The 24,351-nt window shown below is 42.4% G+C and overlaps 1 protein-coding gene across 25 annotated transcripts in view; it reads right to left on the reverse strand.

Annotated features, from left to right (window-relative positions):
* The window catches only part of ADGRL3 (adhesion G protein-coupled receptor L3), a 492,701-nt gene that overhangs the window by 312,854 nt on the left and 155,496 nt on the right, over positions 1-24,351 (reverse strand). For 23 of the 25 annotated variants that reach the window (XM_032108821.1, XM_032108825.1, XM_032108804.1 and 20 more), the window contains one exon: positions 3,238-3,480. In XM_032108821.1, the coding sequence (XP_031964712.1) occupies positions 3,238-3,292 (55 nt within the window). In that variant the 5' untranslated portion in view covers positions 3,293-3,480. Of the gene's footprint in view, positions 1-3,237; positions 3,707-21,064; positions 21,232-24,351 lie in introns of those variants that run through there. The other 2 variants (XM_032108801.1, XM_032108802.1) reach the window with 2 other exon arrangements.

The following is a 24,351-nucleotide window of genomic DNA, read 5'->3' on the forward strand; positions in this document are numbered from 1 at the left end:
CAGATGCTTTGGAAAAAGCTTCTAAAGAGGGGCAAAAAGAAAGCAGGGGTGGAAAAGTCCTGTCCCCTTAGCAGAGCCCTTGCAAAGGATGAAAAAGGCTTTGCTTTCATTGTTATTGCTGATGGTTTTATTTTATTCCTTGGTATTATTTCAGTCTATCTTGTGTAATTCTCTGACTTCGTATAACAGGTTTAGTTTTAGGCAACAAATGGATTTACAGGCTTTGCTGTAGCTTAGGAGAGGGGATAGCTTTTGGGGGGCTTCTACACTGCTCCAGGTTGTGCCCTGACTTGTAAGCTATTTTCCATTCAAGTCAAGGGTACCAGTAAAGAAAGCAGCCACTACACAAATCTGCTATTATTGTAGGTATTTCACATGGCTTAATTTTTCTGGTGAGCTATGATTCAAAGCAGTCTGAACAAAACTAGACAGTGCTGTGCCTGTGTATTTTGGATGCAGCAGATTAACATCATCACTGAGGAAATACAAGGACTCATGGCTTTTTCCCCTTTTATGATTTCTACAGCTTATCAACAAGATGACATTGTACCAGGGCAGTATTCTGGAAGATTACTTTTCATCTTGCAGATCACTGAAGTATATACTCTTTGACTCCACATCTGTCATCACAGCCCAAGACACATAATCTACTCCAAGAGATGAAATAGCTAAAACAAAAAAAACCAAGCCCCCTCAAAAAAACCCCAAAACATCAAGACACCACCACCACCTCTCCAATTTATGAGATCACTGGTCTAAGAAATCTGCCTATAATGCAGCTACCACTATGGATGAAGAGGCTGTGTCAGAGAACTCAAAAAGGAAACGAGATGTAGCAAGGTCAGTCTGAAAAAGTAGTTCATATCTCCAGCAATCACTACAGGACAGGAGTCATTCCAGATCATGAAAGAGGAACTCAAATGCTTGAGTCCTGTTAAGCATAAATTTTGAATGCTCTCTGCGTGCAGTGAAAAGGGATTACTAAAAGGGAAAATAAAATTTAAAAAAATTAAAAAGCAGGGCTTAACTGGGCTATTTTTATAAGGAAAGTGAGGTTGTGACGTGTTTAAACAAGATGCCAAAGTTCTGAGATGGAAGCTGCATCCTGGCCACTCAGAGATCAGAACAGGGAGAACCAATCCAAGTCCTTTGGCTCAAACCAAAGGTGTTCCCCCTCCACAGCTCAAAGATGGCTATTGCACTTTCACTGGCAACTGATCAGATAATACAGGTGTTGGTGAGATGTGTGATGGTCAGATTAACCACCACTGACTGCCACAACCACCACAGCAAACACCCTGTACGTTTGGTCTGGAGAGCAGCGTAAAGGATAGAAATATTTCCAGGCACTGTTCCTGCATCTCTGGCATTTACTCATCTGTGGCATAATACAACTCCTAGGAATATTGTGACATTTTCATTTACTGGGACTATCAGGCAGGACTTTCCAGCTACAACGGCACTGAGAATCTAAAACACAACTGCCAGAGATATATTCAAACCATTAGTTGCTTTAACTGTTAATACTACTAATACTACATAATTATAAAGATTTACAAAACATTTAGCATTTAACTTTCCTGGAGAGGGCTGGAGAGCACCTTTCTGAATAGCTCTTTCATTACATCCTAATTGGTCAGCTCAGTTTAAATACTCATTCTAATTTTCAAGTCAGTGAGGAGGGGTCTTTCTTGAAGAACAATAGTACAGATAGCCTTTGTCCCTAAAGGTGTTATATAAAAAGACAAGTTGTGCTCTATATTCAGCCAATTTCATTTATTTTATTTTTTCATCACCTTTTTCCTGTAAAATTTTGCTCCAGTGTCTTAGCACATACACAGAGGATCAGTTGGTTAAAGCTCAAAAAGCCTGATGAGTATTTTAAAAGCAGGGGCCCACAGCTTACATACAGGGAGTCATGTCATTTACAAGCATGCTTCCACTGGCCTGTAATTAAAATGAGATCCTTGGTAGAGCTCACCTTCCGTTTAAGCATCAGAAAAACCAGGTAGCCAGATTTTCCAAAGCTCTGCCCTGTGCATTCGGTAACTATTACTGCTGATAGGAGCACCTGAACCCTTCAGCACTTGTGAAACCTGGCAGCTTACTTCTAGAGCTTGGGTTTCTCATATCAAAAGAACCCAACAGGCCCAAAGAATTACATGTGTCACATTTCACTTAAAGAGTGTCCTGGCTAATAAAAGAGATCAAATTTTTCTGCTACAGCTCTGTACTGGGTTCGCACTGCCAGGTTCTGGGGAGGGAGGGGGCTGGTTACAGGGGTGGCTTCTGTGAGAAGCTGCTTGAAGCTTCCCCTGTGTCTGACAGAGCCAATGCCAGCTGGCTCCAGGACGGACCCATCACTGGCCAAGGCTGAGTCCATTGGTGACTGTGGTAGCACCTCTGGGATAACATATCTAAGAACAGGGACAAAGCTGCTGCTTTGTGAGAGGAACAGCTCTGCAGACAAGGTCAGTGAAGAAAGAGGGGCAGGAGGTGCTCCAAATGCCAGAGCTGAGATTTCCCTGCAGCCCATGGAGGTGAAGCAGCTGTGCCTCTGCAGCCCGTGGATGTTCACAGGGATCCACTTGCAGCCCGTGGAGGAGGCTGTAACCCCATGCAGAGCCCACACTGGACCTTGATACGGCTCTGTGGAGAGAGGAGCCCACCACACTGGAGCAGGTTTGCTGGCTGGCAGGATATGTGACCCCATAGGAGGAACACACGCTGGAGCGGGGGAAGAATGTGAGGGGCCCTCCCTCTGAGGAGGGGGAAGGAGCAGTAGATACAAGGTGTCATGCACTGAACACAACTCCCATTCCCTGTGCCAATGTACTTCTGCAGGGAAGAAAGTAAAGACATTGGGAGCAAGCTCACTTCAGGAAGGAGGGAGGCAGATGGGAGGGTGTTTTTATGATTTGCCTTTATTTCTCATTACCCTACTCTGATTTGAATGGTAATAAATCCATTTTTCCCCAAGAACAAGAAGGAAAAAGTCTGTCTAATGAAGCAGCTAAACTCAGAAAAAGAAATCTTTATGTGTCACCAGAGTTCTTTGTTTCAGAAGTTAAGTCATAATGTAACCTGGGAATTTCAAAGACCTGAGGTGCAAGCAGGGAGAGAAATCAACATCCTGTAAAAAAACCCTACACCATTAGGAAAAGACATAGACAAAATCCTTGCTATTTTCTCTTCTCTTCCCCTCCCACAGGCAAATTTACACCACCTCTCACTCACCATGGGCAAACGGTGTTAAGAGCATTGTGAAGAACAGCAGCTGTGATGACCACATGACTGTGAAGGAGAGCTTGAAAGTATCCCAGCAAACAAGGGTTCAAACAAAAAGGTGAGCGTCCTCCTGCACTTGCTTCCAACACTTCAACTGTTGTTGGCCTTCAATTCACATCCAAAAAGGGGAAAAAAACCCAATCAAAAATAATAATAAAAAATATCCCACAGCCAGTATCCAGAGTCTGAGACCTAGAAATGAGAAAGGAAAAAAACCTGCAGTTAGTAAAACAGTAAGATAGGTGTTTTCAATCAAGTCTTGATGTGTTTCTTTGCTGCCAGCAGCTGTAAAGGCAAATGTGTCTTCCTCACTCCCTGGCTCTTCAGATTCATGCACACTCCTACATAAAATAACAAATAAAACATAGGCCTGTGCAGAGAACCAGTTACCAGTTGGTGGATAACCAGTGCTCTGCTTCCAATCTCAAAACAGCACTCCAGACAGCAGTTTTGAACAAAAAAGCTAAGACCTTTCCCTCCCTTTTGCATTTCTGTCATGCCTCCGCTGTGGATACTAACGGCAAGATACCAGGCCAGGCAGTGGGATTAGTAACATAGTTTGAGAGTATTTCCACTGATGATATGCCAAAAAGCCTCTCTTTGTTTGAGGCGACCTGTATGGCTTTTAATCACTGAATCTGGACCAGGCTTTGAATCCAAGTAGAGCCCAAAGTCACCCTTATCCTACAACCAGCCACTTTCTAGTCACTGCCAGCGACTCACTGCTAGTCGAGCTCTGCAGTTATTTATTGTGGAATTAAAAATAATGGTCTTGTCCATCCCACGCGCTTACAGCAAAGAGCGGGGCAATCTGAATCCGTGCTTGACTAGAAACATTCGCTCGTTTAACTGGAGAACATATTCCAGCTTTCCATCATTTTAATCTCTCCAGAAGGGGCTAGATGGCCACAGTGACTCAAACTTGGCAGGAAAAAAACAACTATACAGAGTTAAACCACGGCAGCAGTTTGAAACTTAGCTCCCCACTGACTCTAAAATGATGAGGAAATATGAGGAATTGAAAAGTACTTTACATATCTGTTTTGAACTCCTTAGACTCTGCAGTCTTCACAGTACTGGTCTAATTAAAAATCTCTCCAAAAATCTCTGATCAACAGAAGTTATTCTTCTCTGAGCACAGAAGCTGTTTTTGCCAACTTTTGTTCTTACCCAAAACCGAGTCTGAGCCAAAAAGCTGTATGAAAAAACTGTGCTGCATGCCATTGTGATGTGGGTATATTTCTGAAAGTCTGGCATGACAAAGTGGCCTTTGTTTTGCTGCCTATCTTTACTGATCAACTAAATAAAACCCCACATTGTTCAGAACCAAAGTCTATAAAGAAGCTGCATTTTTTTTTAATAAATATATCTTGCACTGCCAAGATTTTATTCTCTCACTTGACTCTCCTCCCCAGTCTGTCCCTGCAATTTGTTCACTCAAATGTAGCATTTAGTTTCCATAGTTTTTTCTCCTCTCTTGTAAGTGGGGTTTCTAAAAAATCCAAGGTCAATCTGCAGTCAAGTGGCTTCTTTATGGACATCCTTGAAATTAAAACTTTGCTTGAGCTGGGACTAATCAAAATGGTCATTGATAATACTAAAAGTCAGTTTTTCAAACAGAGAAGGGCCTCATGAATATTTTAAATTGTACATTCTAAACACTGATCAAGTTTTTCATTTATATTTTAGTAGGCTACCAGTACACATCAAACTACAGCACTGCTATTATTTATGCATGGCATGTTCTATAGCACCCTCTGTAAAGTTTTAAAGTGAGAAGCTTTTTGCGCTACAAAATTTCAAAAGGCGTACAGAGATGGGTGAAAGCTATCCGAGCACAGGTACACTTCCCTGAAGCAAAAGCTCAGTCAGGCAGTGGAGGAGCACAGGTTTGTTTTCAATTTTTATTTGTTTAAACTGCATCAGTTCTGAATAATCTAAGTCTGTTAGAAAGAGATAACATTATGGTGCAGTAAAAGGGTTTTGGGTGTAAACTGAAGAAGCCACAAATTAATTAGGCTCCCTATCCCAGAGAAGGGATAATTGTCAGCAAAATACTTACATAGGGCCCTTTAATTTTTTTTAATCTGTCTATACATTCCTTCATGAGAGGATTCTAGGAATTTTTTTCTATTATCTCATGGGCTGAGGATGAATGAGCAAAGGATTCACATGCCCTCTGCAAAGTCCAAACACTAATTTTTGGGAACTAATGTCTTAGAACTACCAGAGCCACAAGTAAACATCTTATCCTCCTGGAAAGTACATTATTGAGTCACAAAGCTCCTGTGCAAAAGAGACAACAGGACTAGCTCATCACTATGAATCATTTACTCCAGTTGTAAATCTGACCAAATACTTTCTGTCCCACCGTCCTTCCTGCCAGAGGAGAACACGCCAGAGCCATGGCCTGTCAGGTGGTGTCTGCACACCCTGGCTGGCACCACCTTGTCCTCAAACTTGCTTCTGCAAAGCCTTCAACCCCTTCAGCTTAAGCTCACACACAAATACTACCGAATACACAATGTGTCTGGAGACAAGCCAGCTGTGTTTAACAACACAGGGCACCACTAGATTAACCAAATACATTGGAATGCTGCAAAATTCTGGGTGGGTTTGTATTTCACGTAATCAAATAATCACAGTGTGTTTGTGAACTGGGTATCTGCAGGGAAACAGCTACATAGGAAATGAGCACAACAACCATTTTTCTTAATGGTCACTCAACACCCATAAGCAGCATTGTAAGACACAGAAAGAGGCCTACAAAACAAAATTCACTTCATCTTTGGATTACCTCCAGGTAAAGCACAGCCAAAGAGGGGAAACTAGAGAAAACAGTTCACTATCTGTGAACTGTTCGGTGAGGAGTGGTACATTTATTGATGCAAGACAGGGATACACTATCACAGTGAAAAATTTAAGGGCTTGACTTAAGGGGTTTGAACTTTAACCACAAAGATGATGCAGCCTGCATTGATTTAAGAGAAAGTTCTTCTGCTCACTGACCTTTATGCCCAAAGGGCTGCCCCAACACCTTCACAGTCTGATCTGCTGCATCACCCAAACCAGAACTGCATGCTGGCAGTTCCCAAAAATCCAGCTCAAAGTGCTACTGACAGAATAGGAGAAAGCTAAATAAAGGAAACTAAGGCCTCATAGTGAAGAGATGAGCAGTGAAGTATTCATCAAGGCGTTGCTCATAAAAGAGCATTATAGATACACTGACAAACTCAACATCTACCCAAGTCTGTTCTTCAGCAGTTGATGTCAAGCAGCACATGGAGCATTTTCTGCGCTCATCTGTCGACAGTCTACAGGGAGGGTGAAAGAGAAAAGGAAACCAGTTCACGTGGTGAGCAAACAGATAGGCTGAATTCAAAGCAGAACTCAGAGCAGTGCAAGCCAAACCTGTCAGAACTCCATTTAATTACTGCCTCCTTCCAAACACAAGCAATTGCACCTGCACAAAGCTCTACGCTACCCTCCTCACACAGCAAAAGCTGCTTCAGGTATCCAGAGTTTTCTGGGCACTTGGGGTACAGCCAGGGGAGAGGCCAGAGTGTCTTACAGAGAGGCGCATTAGCAAAAGCCAGATAGAAATGCTGGGGTTTTCATATCCAGTTTTACTTGCAGCAATTTTCTCCCCACCCCTGAAAATGTGCATAGCAGAACTAGCTTAAACAAATAAAGGATACAAGGACTGCTTTATATTTCTTAATAGAAAAGATTCCGACACTTACTCTCCTCCTTTGGCAAAAGTCACCTACTAAGTAGAAAATAAGTGTGATGTTTCAAACAAATATTGATTAAAGTCACTATTTACAAGGGGAAAAGCTGGGAAGTAATTAAACTCCTTGAAGCTGATGGTCCAAGCTGGAACCATGGGTGTAATTCCCCATTCTAAGCATCTGCTACTTGAGATAATTTATTTCAGGCAACATATTCAGAATTTTGCTAAGATAGGGAAGAGAATTAACCCCAGCAAGAAAAAAATAAGACATGCAATCTCTGCAAAATTAAATTAACTGCAATTTATTGTTAGAAAATTTCTTTAACTAAGAGAATGAGCTGTATTTCCACTCCCATTATGAATGGCTAAACAAAAGAATTGCTGCAATATATTTGGCCATAAGTTGTTTGCAAAATACATCTTTTTTTTTTTTTTTTTTTTTTTTTGGCAACATTACTAAAAAGGAAAGGTTTTGCTCCTCCAACCTCTTTCCACATTTATCCTATTTCAAATCCCCTTCCCTGTCAGGTTTTCAGGATGTAGCTCCCTGGTCACTTTGTGATGGCAGCAACACAACCTGCCATGTAAAAGGTCACACAGACTTTAGCAACTGTATAACACAGGGGGAGCAGGGCAGGAGCAGGCTGCACTCCTGGCATTTCCACATGCACTTTCACTCAGAGCCACTCACTGAAGTTCCTCCTACAGGGACATGCTCATTAATGGATAGGTCTTTCTATGTGTTTTTTAAGAAGTCAGGAACATGTTTCTGAGACACTGAATTATCTGTAAACTTTTATCTCTGTCTGCATTCAGCCCAGGGGAATGTTCATCCTATACCACAAATACTTCTGAAATCAGAGTTCTCACTGAGTTCAGAAATAAACACTTTTGGTTCTCAAAATCATGAGTTGTCCATGGCTTTCAGCTCTTCATTTCAAGTTTACCAGATGTGAGGAAGCAAGCACTGTGAAAGAGCCAGTGAGCCTTCTTAGGGTGCCAGGACTTGCCAGCCTGTGGTTCAAACTGCTCACACCTACGTCCTCTTTCTGTACTGCAGACACTGCTGCTGCTCTCACACCTCTGCTGGGGCTGTAAACTCTGAGGGAAACACTTCAACCCTCTCACCCAATATGTGCAAAATGGCATGGTATTTCTAAGTCACTTCCTCCAAGAAAGATTTAAAATGTGCATTTGCACCTCTATTACACTGAGTTGCCATTCCTGTACATTAATATTCATTTCATCCATATTGTTTGAAAACCCAAAACCATTCTGCCTGTTATTTCCTCCCTTATACCTGATGTAGCACTCTGGAAAGTAATTTTAAAAACCTTAAAAACAAGCTACAATGATAGCAAGGTCTAACAAGTTTGTGTTTATCCTGGATTCTTCGGTATCACTGCAGTGCTACTTACACTTCCCTGAGGGGGAGTGGCCGGGGCAGCAAGGAGCCACTCTCAGCTCAAACCAAGCTCATCAACCACCTGTTTAGGCTATAATTCAAAGTGACAAAGAGCTCTTTCGATGTTCTGCGGGATTTACTGCAAAATAACTCTCAAGTGTTAACTGAGTTAATTCATTTTAGATTAATCAAGCCTTTGATAAAAGCACACCCGAATACAGACTGGCTGAATATAGTGGCTTTTTTTTTTTTTTTCCTGTGTAGGTGAAATAGAGGCTTTTGTGCTGCTCCAGAGGTCAAAAGGGGAACTTGAGCTATCAGCTGCTTGTTGGTTTTCCCATTCAATCCAGAATCAAAGCAATTTCAGCAGAAAATGATAATTATACTAATAGTGAAGCCATTCACACATCTTGTGACTACACATGGAAGGATGGGGAGAAGGAACAGACAGAGAAAAGTTAAGAGCCTTGGAAATATGGTCCAGAAGCTTAGAAAGAATGTACTGAATTGTACATCTGAAAATCACAGCTACTGAACGTTCCAGACTTTCTTTAAGTGCCTGCTGGTTATCCTTGGCAATATACTTCATTACAGATTTAAGAGGAAAGTACACCATTCACAAGGTCCCTGGCGTGTGTGCAAATATATGATAACACATGCAAAATTTCAAAAGGTGCAGAGTATCATGCGAGGATGTGGTAAAATATGCAAATGTTTGTATTGCATTACCCCCCGAGATCAGCGGGCTTTCTGAAAACTGATTACAAAAAACTTGGTACTCTTGCTGGTTAAGCACCACCTGCTAAAGCAGCTCACAGCTGGCAAGAAGCATCTCAGTCCCTCCACTCCAAACCCATCAGGGCAAAAAAAAAAACCCTGTAAGTCTTGGGAAAAGCTGTGCAGCTCTTCAGACAAGCTGCACGGCACCATAGACTTCTGACCACCTGAAACAGTCCTATGTCATCATTGTATACAGCAATTATTACAACAATGGTCCAGAAAATTTCAGGGAGGTGTTAAGATATTTCTCAAAAATTTATTATACCTACATAATGCACCCGTCTTTCTCAAATGTTTCAGTTTATAGCACATCTTTATAGAGGGAAAATAATGCATAGGCAAGCTCTCTTCACACTACTGCCAACAGTTATGATTTCAATGCGAAACTCAATATGTGGCAGCTCCTTGCAATAATAAAAATTTCAGCTTTCTTTTCAAGTAAATTTCTCCTTGCAAAGAAAAACAGGACCCAAATACAGCTCAGAGGCTCAGTAAAACTGATGGTAAATAAACAGAATTCAACATATTTGATTTGAAATTCACATGACTTGTAAGCAAATCTCAGATTTTTTTTTTTTTTTTTTTTTAGTTTCCTGTGAATGATTCAGGATGTTGAAAGTCTGGATTTGACAATACTCTCACAATGCTTATTTGCATTCCACAGAGCCTTCAGCAATTCTGTGACAAATAAAACATGTGTGGTGCGTGCACTGAAAATGCAGACAAGCTTATCACCAGGGTCAGCATAATTTTAATCTCCCTTTGCTACCACAAACTCGTCTTATATTTTGAGGCATATCACCTCTCCCACACATACTGGCCCTGTTTCTCCAAGTGCCTTACCAGGGCTGTAATTGTGATGGCACAGATCCTGCACCAGGTCTTACTTTAATGTGAGGAAGTGACAGCCTCCAAGGAGAAAATCAGCCAAAGGAAGTGACAGAAAATTCCATGAGAGTTCAAACTGGGGAAGTGAAGTGTGATATTGGGACCAGAGGAGGAATACCCCTAAATGCTTCTGGATGCAGCCTTTAAAATATTTTTCAATATTCTTTTATCCTCCCTATCTCTCTCTCCCTGCTCTGTCTCCTTCATATCAGCTGTAATTTTTTTCCTTTCCTCTTCCTGGCAGGTAAGGACCTCTTTAACTTACACTGCCCCAGATGGAGCAGCAGCTGAAGAGCTATATAGAGTTTAGTGACATTTACCTTCACTACAAGGATGGGATTTCTTGCTGGGGTGTGTAGGGGAATGCAGGCAGGAGCCATTTCTCCTTTGCCTGAATTCATCAGGAGGCAGCCCAGAGCTCCTATTAGTGGCCTCCTTCCCTCCATGCTTCAGCCAGGAGCAGCTGTTTGCTCCCCAAAAGTAGTGTTATGCCAGAGAAGTTTTTTACTTACAAAGATGATAGTGGACCACTTTTTGTGAGCTCTGCAGTTCAGAAAGGGAGGAAAGGGCTGCCTTGTGTCCACGCTGGGGCACTCTCCTTTCACAGCCCAGTTGGCCCCACAGTTCTTTGGCTCTGAAGGCTAAAGAGCACAGCTGAAGACATCTTTAGCTACACAGAACTGAGCACTACTGAGCTGAAGCACAAAGCCTGCCCCCTTTGATGGCTTGGTTCATGGGACCCAACCGATAGCAACACATGCACCAGAAACACCGGGATCATGACTGCACTTCTTGTAGGAAGCAGGACTTTTGACAGTGCTGGGTTTCCTCAGCCTTTGACTCACTCCAGCTTCAGTCACTACTTGCAAATATGACTATATGCAGTAATAAAACAGGGGAAAGGTACCACTTGACTGAGGAACTGCAATGAAAACAGCAAGAAAGCTGTAATCTATTTCCTAAGTGTAAAATGTGCATCCAGTGCATTTTTTATCCTGTCTTGCTTAGTATTCTCTTCTCAAATGGATGGTAGCAGATATTATTTGTTTTGCTGTAAGAAAGTGTAATTTTCTTCACTTTTTGTGCTGATTTGGAAGTTAACATGTAGTATAAGGAGGGATAATAGCTTTTCCCATTGAAAATGTACTGCTCTTGAAAGACTTAGAGTAACAACAAGAAACCACCTTACACACAACTCTATGCATACATGCACAATATCAAGGGGAACAAAAATCGCTAGTAAAAGAGATTAATGGCAAAAGCCAGGTGAATAACACATTTTTAAAGGAGAGTTTATCTAGGAAAAAGATAAGTTTAATTGTCTTTCAGACCTGTTATGATGTAATAAATGTCTATTAATGTTTAGCAGCAAATTGGCTTTTAATGATCATTGCTATTTTTAGCTGGTGGGTGACACGTAGTTTAAATATAAACCAGATTTATGTTTTACACACCAGGATGACTTTCTCAGATGACTCTCCTTGATTTAACCTCTTCACACCCCACAAGACATTTAATATAATTTTATTTCTAATAGACTGTGAGCCAATAGGATTATATTTGGTACTACTGATGTTTTCAATGAGAAATAAAATCAATGAGGTTTATGCTGAAGATAAGTGTAAGTGATTAGTTAAGTGTAAGTGGCTTGGAAAATATTAGGAGGGCTACATTATTCAAGCAAATTATGCAAATTAGAAAAGACTCTGGATTGAAGTAGAATCTATGAAAAACTCCTGACCTTGCTGTGTTGGAAAAAATCTTAGCTAGAATTTGGGGTTTTTTTGGGAGTACCTCAAAAATGAGCATTAGTAGGCGAGAAATTTTGTCACATTTTTCAACACAAGCAGTCAACCTTAAACATTCATACCTACAAGGAAAAAATAAAAAAATCCTCTTTTTAGACCTAGAGACAAAGAGCAGCCCAGTAGGTTGCTAGGAGAAAAATAAACAGCACTTGATGTAGTGTAAAAAGAGCGGGCAAGCGAGGCAAAGCCCTGCACATGCTGACTGGGAAAGCAAGACAGGAACACAGAAGCAGCATTCTGCATCATTAAAAAAAAAAAAAAAAGAAAAAAAGTAAGAGATATGCATACTGAAGTATAAAGGTTGCCTCTAAATTTCTAGGTGTGGTATTCGCCAATGAGTTGCACACACAGAAACAATAGCAAAAGCAATAGCCCAAATTACTGAACAAGAAGTATTTACAGTTCCCTAAAGCAAATGTCTGTGTTGTAATAACCAATAGCCTGCTTTTCCACATTTTACCATGTTAATGAAGTCTGTTGCACATTAATCAAGAGTCGAACCTCTTTGATCTTTGGAGAGGAAAATAAAAAGAAAGAGAGATTCAATTATTGCACTCATTTTCTGCACAGATACTTTTGTTATTACTTATATTCTGCTAACAGAGGTCACCATCTCACCCAAAGCCTAGTTACGAAAGGTCCCGGGCATTCTCACAGCAAAACACAGCTTTCTTCCTCCTTCCCCTTTCCTCACTCATATTATCCAATCAACAAAGAATGGCAGGAAAACACTCCTCTGTAGAGAGAGGGGCTGGGGATTTCCATGTGTGCCCTTCAACTCTGAAATCAAGCTTCAGCCAGTAAGTGGACCATTTCCAGCCAACTTTGATAACCAGTCATACATACATCAACATCTCCTTAAGCCCTGCAGAAGCAGCCCTTCAGAACTGCACCCAGTCCAATCTCTAAGGAAAATACCTCTCAAACACAAGCTGAAAGACTGCAACTTTTTTTGATCTCCTTCCTAATGAGGAGCATCGTATCACTACACACAACAGTGACTTCAAATCTGAAAGGGCCACTGCGTTACAGATGAGAGTCAACACTTCTCCTACAAAGGAAACATTTTATACAAGAAGCTCTGGATGGATAAAATATTTATATAATACAGATCACACACACTCTCTTCCCTTCTGAAGTGAAACAAAGGCCAGATATTTCCAGCTGAAACTACAAGAGGGATCTTAACTAAACAGAACATTTAAACCTGGATGGAATTTCACCAGGGGCTTCCAGCTGAGGCCCCCACTCTCACTTCACAACTTCGCATCATCACAACATATATGGTAACCAGCTCTTCTCCAAAGTAACTAGCACCTTAACTCTTGCAAAAGGTATTTTTAAAGGCCAAACGCATGCTTTTTGCAAAAGAAAAGCAAGTTTTGCAAAAGAAAATCTTACTCCAGTAAGCATGTATGCTTTTTTAATGGGTACTATCAAGTTTTCAAACAGTAAAATACTTGGATGAGTGAAAGGCTAAAATTAATTAATTCCTTGAGTGCTTTCTAGCAGAAATTAATTGTGAGGGCGATCAGGACAAACGTGCTTTTTAGGAGAATTGTCTTGGGTGCTGAGTAAGGAATGTGAGATACTTGTCCTCTTTTCACGCCTCATAGCTGAGGATCAGTAGCAACCACCTAAAGAGAAAATACGCCTGTTCTGAAATTTGCCTATATAGGATGTGCCTGCCTCTGTAAGCCTCAAACACATTTCTTAATGACCCATTACATAGTAACAACCACTGAGAAGTCCATAGGAAAACTGACAGCAGACTTTACCACAGAAGGTTATCTTAAGTCCCAGAAAATGATGCGGTGTCATGTAAAGAATGGGGAGGAGGAAACCCCAAGTTTAACCCTGAAAATTCTTCAATGCCTTTTTCCCCCCAAATAAACTTGGGGGGAAACTTGGGAGTCCTGCTTGACTCCCTCTGAAATCATGGGATTTTAATTTATCTTTCAGCTAAACTACTGCTGGACTAGAGTGACTGCATTCAATAACAATGCTCTCATTTGTAGTCTGTCCAACTGAAGCAAAAACTTCTATAACATTTTACATTTTAAAGTATGCATTGAATTCAGAATAATCAAAAAATGATTGTAAACATTCAGCTCTGTCACAGGTATCTGGCAAAATCAAATACCATCAAATACAGTCAGACTGGCTGTACCACTAGTAACTCTGCAATGAGCTTAGTTACCCAGCTTCCACTATTTATAAGGAAACAGCAAATAACCTCATTTCCATATACCTGAGTATAACAGCTCTAAAATTTCCAGTAACACCTTTACTTGTGGTATGCAAGTCCACTTCTGATTTTGGTCTTAATGCCTTGCTTCCTCCTAGATGAAAAGTGAGATGTCTCAGTAGTCAAGGAGTAACATTTAATTGCAGGAGTCACATTCAATTCCAAAGAAGAAATTAAGCACCTCTGGCAAGTAGAAGGCAAGATAATTAATCTGATGCATGGGCCTGTCTCTTGTGATATTTTGCAGGGGATTCTGTAAATACCAAAATGTAGCTATGTTTGAAAGGTAACATGAATTTGGGGGGGAAGAGGGAGAATTCTGGCAACTCCTGAAATGTTCCCTGTGAAAGAAAGACCCCATTTCTCATGCCTCTGCAGGAGAAGGTTTCAAAAGCACTTCTGCTCTAATGCTAGCTCATCTGAGGTCACTGGCAAAATGTTGCTGATGGCTGAAGGAAGATGTACAATCAAGAGAGAGCTTTTGAAAACATTGCCCTAAGCCTAGTAAGCAGCAAGTAAAACCTTTGTTATTTAAGGTCATAGCTGGAAGTGAAACTGCAATAAAGTACTTCATTTGATTATGTGAAAGGCAATTCACTGTAAACAACAAACAACAACTCTTTACTACATCTTTACTTTGACTTATTTTACTGTAAGTGGACTAAGCACTGTGGTTTATAAAACAAGGGGATAAATGACAGAGAGACATCAACCCTAAATATTTTGCTAAAGAAATCACTCTTCTGTTCATTTTGTTCTCCCTATAAGGGAGATTCACAAGGGTAAAGCAGAAACACTGGGCTTCAAAAGTAACCAAAATTGGCAAATTGTGCAGAAAGATAGATAGTGTCATTGTTTAGCACTTGGCACCAGTGTGGATCTGAGCAAGCAAGAACACAGATTGCCTGTGATGGGAAAATCTATCAAATATAGGAGAGCCAACTGACGGCTAAAAATCTAACATTAAGATCCTTTCATTCATTGCTTACCTTACATTTACATCAGTTTCATTCCCAAAGCAAAGGGACCCCAAAGAGGCAGTGTCTGAATTGAAAGAGAACTGTATTTCAGCTAAGAGCAAGATCATAACCTTCTGTTGATCCAAACTTACCATCAAGGAAAAAGCTCAATATCTGAAATTAATTTTCCCCAAAGTAACGTTTTTCCATTTGAGCTTTGCCCATACTGTTACAGAAATATGGAGGCAAGACTTAAATGTGTTTTCTGACAGCAAGAAGGGGTAATTTGCTCCCTGGCATCAGTGTCCCATCTGACCACACAATCCAACACTGCCTTTGCCCAAAGCTCCCTCGCAGTGCAAACACAGCCAGTACAGTTCAGCAGTGCATCATACACAAGCCCACAGAGCGAGGTCCCAGCCAGGGCTGTCTCATTATGGAAGAAAACAGAAATAGCATTCCTAAATTGGATGCGATCACCAGGAACAATTTAGCATCAAATGCTTCAGAATCTGCATGTAAAAAGCCAAAGCACTGCATGCCAGTACATTTCAGGCTGTAGATAGCCTTAGGGTGAGAGAGCAGGAGAGTCCAAACGGGACAGTTTGCCATCAGAAACTTACCAGAGTTCATGCATTATTTTTTCCTGCTGTGAGGCTCAGATTGGCAGAGTGAAGGGGGGGAGGGGGAGGGTCAGATGACCCAAACAAGCACCTTGTCACAGCTTCAGTGACAGCTAGAGGGAAAAAGCAATGTTTGGCAAAGAGCTCCACTAATGTCAGAGGCTGAGTCTTCACCACTGAGGGTCTTGTTGAGTGCCACAGTCACATACTGACAGCACGAAACTAAAATGCCTTTCCATGTTAATCAGGTTGGGAAACTTCTAGGAGTTTCTCCCCCTCCTACAACTGCCCTTCTTTTTAAAAAACTCCAGTATTGAGACTAACACAGTCCCCTCCAAACACAAGAAAATCGGGTGGTTTCACAAGCCTGAGGTCTTTACAATACACATCACTTGAAGAGGAAGGAGTTAATGAACTCAGAGACAAGGAAATCATGCCGGGTTACCCAGCGGCAGAACTGAATTTCACTCTGAGGCACCAGAGATCCCTGACTCACATGACTGGGTATATCAGGACTGCTCAACCAACCTGCACATATCAAGGGAAATCCTGACAAAGTTACCTTTCTCTCCTCCTTGAGAATTAAAACTATGTAAGCGCTCCCTTCAGAACACAAAAAAACCAGATTTGCTCTTACCCCAGCACTTCTGATCCAAATGACCTTTTTCTGAATTTTACAATTGCCTGAAAATAGTTATCAATTTCCATATTTTTTTAAATTAGTTTTTCCTATTACCCAGTTAGAAATTACTTTTTTTGATAATGTTTCAATCCATGGAACCTCATTTTAAGAGACTAAGGTGCTCTTAACAGAAGATTTCAGTTGTGTTGGAACATTCTGGCTGATATACGATTTTGATTAAGAAAGTCTATTTGCTGGAGAAAATAGTATCCCTGCATTTTCTTTCCCCTTCTCAAAACTGCCAGAAACTTAAAGCAATTTTCCCTCTACTCAGAGGAGAAGGTATGTACAATGTGATCACTCAGATCACTGCTGCATAAAATGGCCAGGCCACTAGGCAGCCTTCTATGAGCTGAGAGGAGAACCAGGAGTAACCACCACTCTGCTGAAAATGAAGGCTGCTGCTGGAAAGCTCTCCATGTCCCTGATTCCCCCATCATTTCTGCTGTGCTTCCCTCAGCAAAAGGGCAAGGCTCTTCTCCCCCATCCTCCTGCACTGCAAAATCCACACACATTTTCACGTCAACTTTTGCCTGCTACCAAATGTACTTCAGCCTGCATATGCTCCTCCTTTTAAATATCCAGAATCTCCATCCCATGGGGCTCAGCCCCAAACCCACTGAGACCTTTCCCTCAGGAACACTGCCATGAGTTCAAGCCTTTCATTACTGTCAGTAAAGGCAAGACTGAGAGGAGCTAATAAGTCGAGAAGAGCTGAGGACAGAGACCTCCCTAGAATTCCCTTTATAATTAATTAGAAGATAGCCACAATTAAACCAGAACAGCTAGTCAAGACAGTGGGGCTGCTCCCTGGTGGCAAACTCACAGGTACCAGCAGTAAGGATGAATGCAATATCCTCTTTGGTCCACCCCACCAACTTCAGCATTCCTGGTGCCTTCGGCAGTGAAGAGAATCAAGAAGTGGAGCATGTGCCAGCACTGCCATCCTCCAGTGCCACACAGTTAGTTCAAGCACCTTCCTCTGCAAGGCTCTCTTGCATTTCAGCTCCCTCTACATAGTTTCCTACCTGCCTTAGAACACATTCACCAGCATTTAGCTTTCAGACAAGTGAGGTGCCAGACTGGAGTGTTCTTCCACTGATCTTTCTCTGACCTAGTCTGGGCCTTGCTATTCTCATCCACAAATGATTGGTAATAGAGAGGTAGCATCAGAGTCTTCCCTACCACACATGGCACCACTGGCCAAGCAAACACTAGAGCTACAAAGCTCATGTCAGGAATAATTGGGAGTAAAGCTCAGGCTTGCCTTTCAAAAAAAAAAAAAAAAAAAGAAAGAAAGAAAGAAAGAAAGAAAGAAAAAGGAGTGAATCCCGAAACGGTTAGCATAGTATAGTACTTTTGATCCATAGGACTTCCTTGTGCCTTCCTCTCCACAGCATTACACTACCTATCCTTGCAAAAACAGCCAGCACCTTTGATTCATTTTAAAATACTAATCTTCCAGTCAGCAGCAGGGTTTTATCCAGTTTAACTGAAAATGTCAGGCAGGCAGGTTCACCCTACCTAATGAAATCACTGTCACGTACATAGTGTTTCAGAGAATACCTGCAGTCCACACTTAAGACTAAACCAGGACTTAGTGTTCCTCATAGTCCTTCAGTGTCTCTACATTTTCTCACTGTAATTTGAATCAGCAAAGTTCTTGTGAAATGCAGCAAGCCCCAACCCTTAAAACGCATTCCTTTATCTCCTTAACCATAGACTGTCTAGAAAGGCTTTCCCATATTAAGAAAAGGGACAAAGAGGAATGCTCAGGAACACCACCACATGGTTATCAGAGGCAGGACAGAAATAATTGCAGGGATAACCAGCAAAGCTGGAGCTCATCTTCACAAAGCCAATAATTGTGTCCGTAAGGCCAGCAATTTCAAAGGCAGCCTGCATGAAAATCACTATGAAACGAAAACATGAAACTTGTGTCTCTGTGGTGTAAAGCAAAGCTACGCTGTACCCACAGTGAGAAAATTAAATCAATACTGTTCAGGGGCAATATTGGGAAGCCACTAACCGAATGAGCAGCAACGTGAACCTATTGATTCTGTACAGCTATACTTCCACACTCCTTTTCTTCACCTTCTGAAACATTTCCATCACCTTGCATAATATAAAACTGGAGACTGAAACTCCTAATTAATACTTCCCAAAAACCTGAAGTCAAAAATCAGACAATTACAATGACCCCTGGCAGCATTAAATGTTTGTCAAAACACATTAAGAACAAAAAAAATTTTTTTTGGTTATTCTGCTTCTTTTAAATTATCAGGCTGAACACTTAGATACGACAACCTCAGGCAACTCAGCAAGGCTACCTGGATGGGTTTGTGACATGCACTGCCTGACTGGAAACTGCTCCTGCTGAGCACACAGGAACCCAGACAAAGCACATCACTAAGTCAGGGCAAAACCAGGCAAAATGAATGCCTGGGCTTATTTTAATGTGCATCCAGACAGATAAGCCTGTCAACCACTGGAGACTCACATGTCCCTGGTTCTCCTTTGCAGCCAGGTGAAAGACTTCTGGGGACACACTTACCTTCCTCTCCCTCCCCCCACTGCTCCCCTGGTCTCAGGGTGAAAACCGGGGCAGGATTAGAAAAGAACTGGGGGATAAACACATTGGTAAAACAATAAATACCAGCTAGACAGCTCAGAGGGTCAGGAGATGTTTAGGAAGATTACAAGTTCAAAGACCACAGCAGCAGCAAGTACTGACAGATACAGTGCACTGTTCCTTCTGAAAAGTATATGCAAGTTGCACACATAAGTTGTACATAGATACAGTTTTTCATACAAAACTTTAAATTTTAACTTATTTTTTTTTAAAGTCCTGGAACATGAAAGCACCTTACTACTGCTTTCCTATGGCAGAATGCATCCCCCCAGAGTGCTGATGAGGAGACCTGGCGTCAGAGGCCTCCAGAGGGATTTCCTTAGCAAGTTAGAGATTCAGGGCTTTTGGCAGAAGCAGCAGGGGTAGCAAGAGGCTGCACAGGAACCCCACCAGCTTCCCAGTAGCACCTCAAGGGAAGCCCTGAGTGGTCAGTGAGGCCACTTCCTGGCCTTGCTCCCTCCCCTTCTGGTGGAGGGCAGTAGCACCTCTGGACACCAGGACCTTCTCTTTGGGGCTGCGCACCATCCCCAGGTGGTGTGGGTCCTACCCCACAGCCTCCACCAGCAGGGTCCCTTGCCCCTGCAACCACTCCTGATCCCAGGGCTTTCCTTTGATGACCCTCAAGAAGCCGTTCTCCTCCCCCCACACACCTTGCAGCTCAGCCCCCATGGTGACCCTAGTGCTAAGGCTCTCAGAGACCCAGCAGCGGAGACACAGATCCCTAATGCTGGTTTCAGACCCCAGTCCAGGGCCTATTAGCTTGACCAAGAGCCTATTAAATTGCTAAGGCAGATTTTAGGCCATGCAGACAGGAACAATGGTTTGCAGAAGATTCTTTATCTGGGACTGAATGCCTTGAAGCCATCACGGAGCACCAAAGTGCCCCAGCAGGACAAAAGCTGTGGGGAGAACATGGCTGCTGTCCTTCAGCAAGTGAAGAGGTCAGACTGCATTTAAATAGTCAAGCAGCACCTACAGAGGTACTCTAGAAACAACACAGCCTTAGCAAAAGGTGGCTCAAGGTCTACAGAGCTTCCCCCTCTCCTCCAGAATAATCAGATTTTAAACATACCCTTCAGAGAAATGGTCCAGTCATTAACAGTAACTGTTTCTTATGCGCATCAGTAAAAGATGTAGTGCTACAGAGACTAAATGGGACTTACAGAAAAGAAGCCATAAATCTTTGTCAGCCTCTCAGAAATGAACACTTAATACAACTAGCTTGGAGTACTTCACTTCTCACTCAGCCGAGGTACCAATTATGGCACCACTATGATATATTTTAATCACTGTTGTGTTAATAGCTCCCATGATTTATTTTATCCCCTCTCTGCACTAATGACCTGTGCTCAAAGTCTCATGATTCAAACACTTCCCCCTTCCAGCTGAATAAAGCAATCTTTTGGTTTTCGACCTGTGATACTGCTGACCTACTCAAAGACATATGAAAGGACTTCAGACACTTGGACCTACAGAAAGTTTGGGTCAAAGTACAGTTACAATGCAGCTAGCAGTCATTTGTTTCCCTTTTCTTGCCCATAATTCTAATAATGCGTTCCCTCGCTTTGCCTCCACCCCACCCCCAGAGGTTTAATTTCCTTATCAGCATTTCAATCCATTCTTTTCATGTTGTAAAAGTCAGTGTAAAACCAACACACTGCTTAGGGCCACAAATAGAGAGCTGCCCACTAAGTCTCCCTCACCACCCCTTGAGTTACTAGTTGGGACTAATTTAACAAGCAGTTTTACAATCTCAAAGGGGGACACACATTCCATGGTAGCAAGAAGCCTCCTCGCTTCGACAAAACTTGGCTCACCACAACAGAGATATCCTGCAACCCTACATCCTGGGTGTGACACAAACACTTCACTTGGATAACTCTCCCAAAGCAAGGGGATCAGCCACAGTGTGCAAAGTGATTTCGGTAGCCTGGGTTCCTCCAGACAGGATTGAGAGTCACCCAGCAGTGTTAAAGAGAGTAAATCAAAACATCTTGAAGAAATTTCCCCTGTCCTACCTAAGCCAGGTAACGTGCTGCCACAAGAGGGTGATGAAGCCAATTCACAAAAGCAGCAGATGTTTATATCCCAGTCCCTAATCCTCGGGAGCTCACAAAATCCTTCTGACCAGGTTCTGCTGGAACCATTTATCAGACAATCTGGCAATCTCTTTGCTGCTCAGGATCTAAGGAAATAAGAGAAGAAAGTCACACACACAGCTCTCACATTTGTTTCAACAGCAAGTCAGTAACATGGAAGGCAAATGGATTCTAACTAGTTTTTTCACCATCATCTCCTGAGAAACTTATGACAGAAGTCATCCAAGCAAGAGCATATCAGAGACAACTTCTCTTCTACATTAATGACTAAAAATAAACAAACAAGCTTATTTTTCGCTTCTCCCTCAATTTCTATCCCATTGCCTACCTACATTCTTTCTTAATTAGTTTTAGATTTTTTTTTAAAACATCTTTCCTGCTATCTATCAAGAATATATGAATTTAAAGCAAAAGCAACTTTCAAAACTTTTTTCTTCATGAAGATGCAGTGGGTTCAAGGCACAGCAAATCCCATATCAGTCTTTGGAACACCTGGCTAATGCTTCAAGGAAAATTCCTTTATAAATACCCCAGTGCCCCCTCTGCATGAGAGCAGGTCTCTTGACAGTGTCATGGTTTAATCCCAGACAACAACCGAGCCCCACACGGCTGCTCATTCATTTCCTTCCAAGTGGGAAGGGGGAGATAATTGGAAGGGTAAAAGTGAGAAAACTCATGGGTTGAGATAAAGTCACTTTAATAGGCAAAACAAAAGCTGTGTACATAAGCAAAGCAAAACAAGGAATTCATTCACTGCTTCCCATGGGTGGGCAACTGCTCAGCCATACCCAGGTAAGTAGGGCTCCATCATGTACAATGGTTACTTGGGAAGACAAACACTATATCACTCTAAAAGTGTCTCCCCCTTCCTTCTTCCCCCAGCTCTGTATGCTGAGCGTGATGCCATATGGGATGAAATATCCCTTGGGTCAATTGGGGTCAGCTGTGCTGGCTGTGTCCCCTCCCAGCTCGTTGTGCACCCTCAGCCTCCTCATTGGCAGGGTGAGGTGAGAGGCAGTAGAGGCCTTGGTGCTGTGCAAGTGCTGCTCAGCAGTGACCAAAATACCCCTGAATTAACCACACTGTCTCCAGCACAAACCCATACCAGCTACTGTGAAGAAAACTAACTTTACCCCAGTCAAAACCAGCACACATACCTAAAAGACCCTAATTGTCCTCCACAAGTGGCAAAATCTCCCTCAGAAACAGTGGTATCTTTCACAGAGCATTTGACACTGCTGTGACAGCAGGTACCTCCTGGACTCTGAAGCCCTGAAGAGCTTTGATCATGAAGCACCACCATATTCTACATGAACAGGGGCCAATTTCAGGGCTGGATCATGGCAGTGGCTGACTAGGGAATGGTCCCATGAAACACAGCAACACATTTCAATGGGGGATTTCCTTTTTACTCTGTGCCTACAAACTCTGTGCCATATGGAGAGCTGGCAAAAGGGAGAGGACAGATGTCTGGAGACATTATAGTTACTATGTTAACTGAGTGCGAGTTTATTCATCAAAAGGTGATCACCCTTTGTTCTGGTAAGAATTTAACTTTCTTTGCAGCTTTGAGAGGTTGACAGCTAATCACTATTACACAGTTCTCAAAAAGTACCAGGTGATTTCCAGCCTGATTAAAAGACCTGAAATACCAAACATTAAGCAAAACCTACAAGAACAGAACTACTAAAAGGTTACAGCAGCAGAAAAGGAGATGAATGGAAGCCCTCTCAGCAGCTACGCAGGCTCTGTGCATGTCTGCACACTCAGGTGGAACACTGGACCAAGCTGGATGTTACAGCAGTGCACAGCTGTATGAGCAAAAAAGTGCTGATACACCAAGAGAAGCTTCTTTTTCTGCATTCACACGAAGGGGAACTTTGGAGCACTTGAACAGGCACCACAAAAACACACTCCTTCTCTTTAAAACAGGGATTTGCATTTTGCGTATGCTATAATAAGAAAACAAAAAACCCACCAGAGAAACTGTTTACTTCCCAACAGTGTTTCACAGAAACAGAGCTCCCATGAGATGTCCTTTGATTCAACCGGGAGTTCATTTCCTGTGGACTAGGAAGAGCATTAAATAAGAGAACAAAGCCATTTAAAAAATCCTTTCCAACATTAAATCTGCTTCTGGAGTTTCCATCCTGTAAGCAACACTTCCTGTGAAGGAGTAGCCATTGGCAGTACAAATCTGCAGTCTCACAAGCTGAAGATGAAAGTTCAAGTGAGAATTCAGCTCAGAGATGGGCACAAAGCCCAAAACTTATCACACTGTTTGGAGGCACACAGAGAGGAAAAATGAAGTCAGCTTCACCCAACATGAAGCTGAGGGGAAGCTACCCCAGCATCATCTTCACCTGAGCACCTGATGGACTGCAACAGTGAAATCATAGGCATTTGGTCTCTGGGAGGAAGAAGTCAACTATCCCTTTTCCCTGGGAAGGTAGGTTCCAGATAGAACTTTGCAACACTACTTAACAACAGAGAAATCTCAGAAAATAGATGATAGAGTAGGTTGGCAAAAGGGGAGGGGAGCTGGTAGCATTTCCCTCAGATTGCCTACCAACACACCTACAATTGAGACATGCTGAGTTGATGGGACAAGGCCAGCTGTATGGTGTTCAACAAGAAAAAGTGCCAAGTACTGCACTGGAGTCACAATAACCCATTGCACCACTACAGGCTTAGGGAGAGAAGCTGGACAGCTGCCCAGTGGAAAAGGACCCGCAGTGTGCTGGTCTACAGCAGCTGAACATGAGCCAGCTGTGCCCAGGGGGCCAAGAAGGCCAATGGCACCTGGCCTGCATCAGCAATAGTGTGGCCAGCAGGACCAGGGCAGTGACTGTCCCCTGTACTGGGCACTGGTGAGGCCCCACCTCAAATCCTGAGTTCAGTTCTGAGTCCCTCACTACACTGAAGTTCTGGAGCATTTCCAGAGAAGGGCAGCAAAGCTGATGAAGGATCTAGAGGGTAAGTCCTACAAGGAGCAGCTGAGAGAGCTGGCTGTTTAGCCTGGGGAAAAGGAGACTGAGGAGAGACCTTACTACTCTCTACAACTTCCTGAAAGGAGGTTGTCACCAGCTGGGGGTTGGTCTCTCCTCCCAGGTAAGAAATGATAGGATGATAGGAAATGGCCTCAAGTTGCATCAGGGGAAGTTTTAGACTGGATATTTGGAAAAATTTCTTCACTGAAATGGCTG

This window comes from Corvus moneduloides, chromosome 5, assembly GCF_009650955.1.
Source record: "Corvus moneduloides isolate bCorMon1 chromosome 5, bCorMon1.pri, whole genome shotgun sequence".
NCBI classification, from domain to species: Eukaryota; Metazoa; Chordata; class Aves; order Passeriformes; family Corvidae; genus Corvus; species Corvus moneduloides.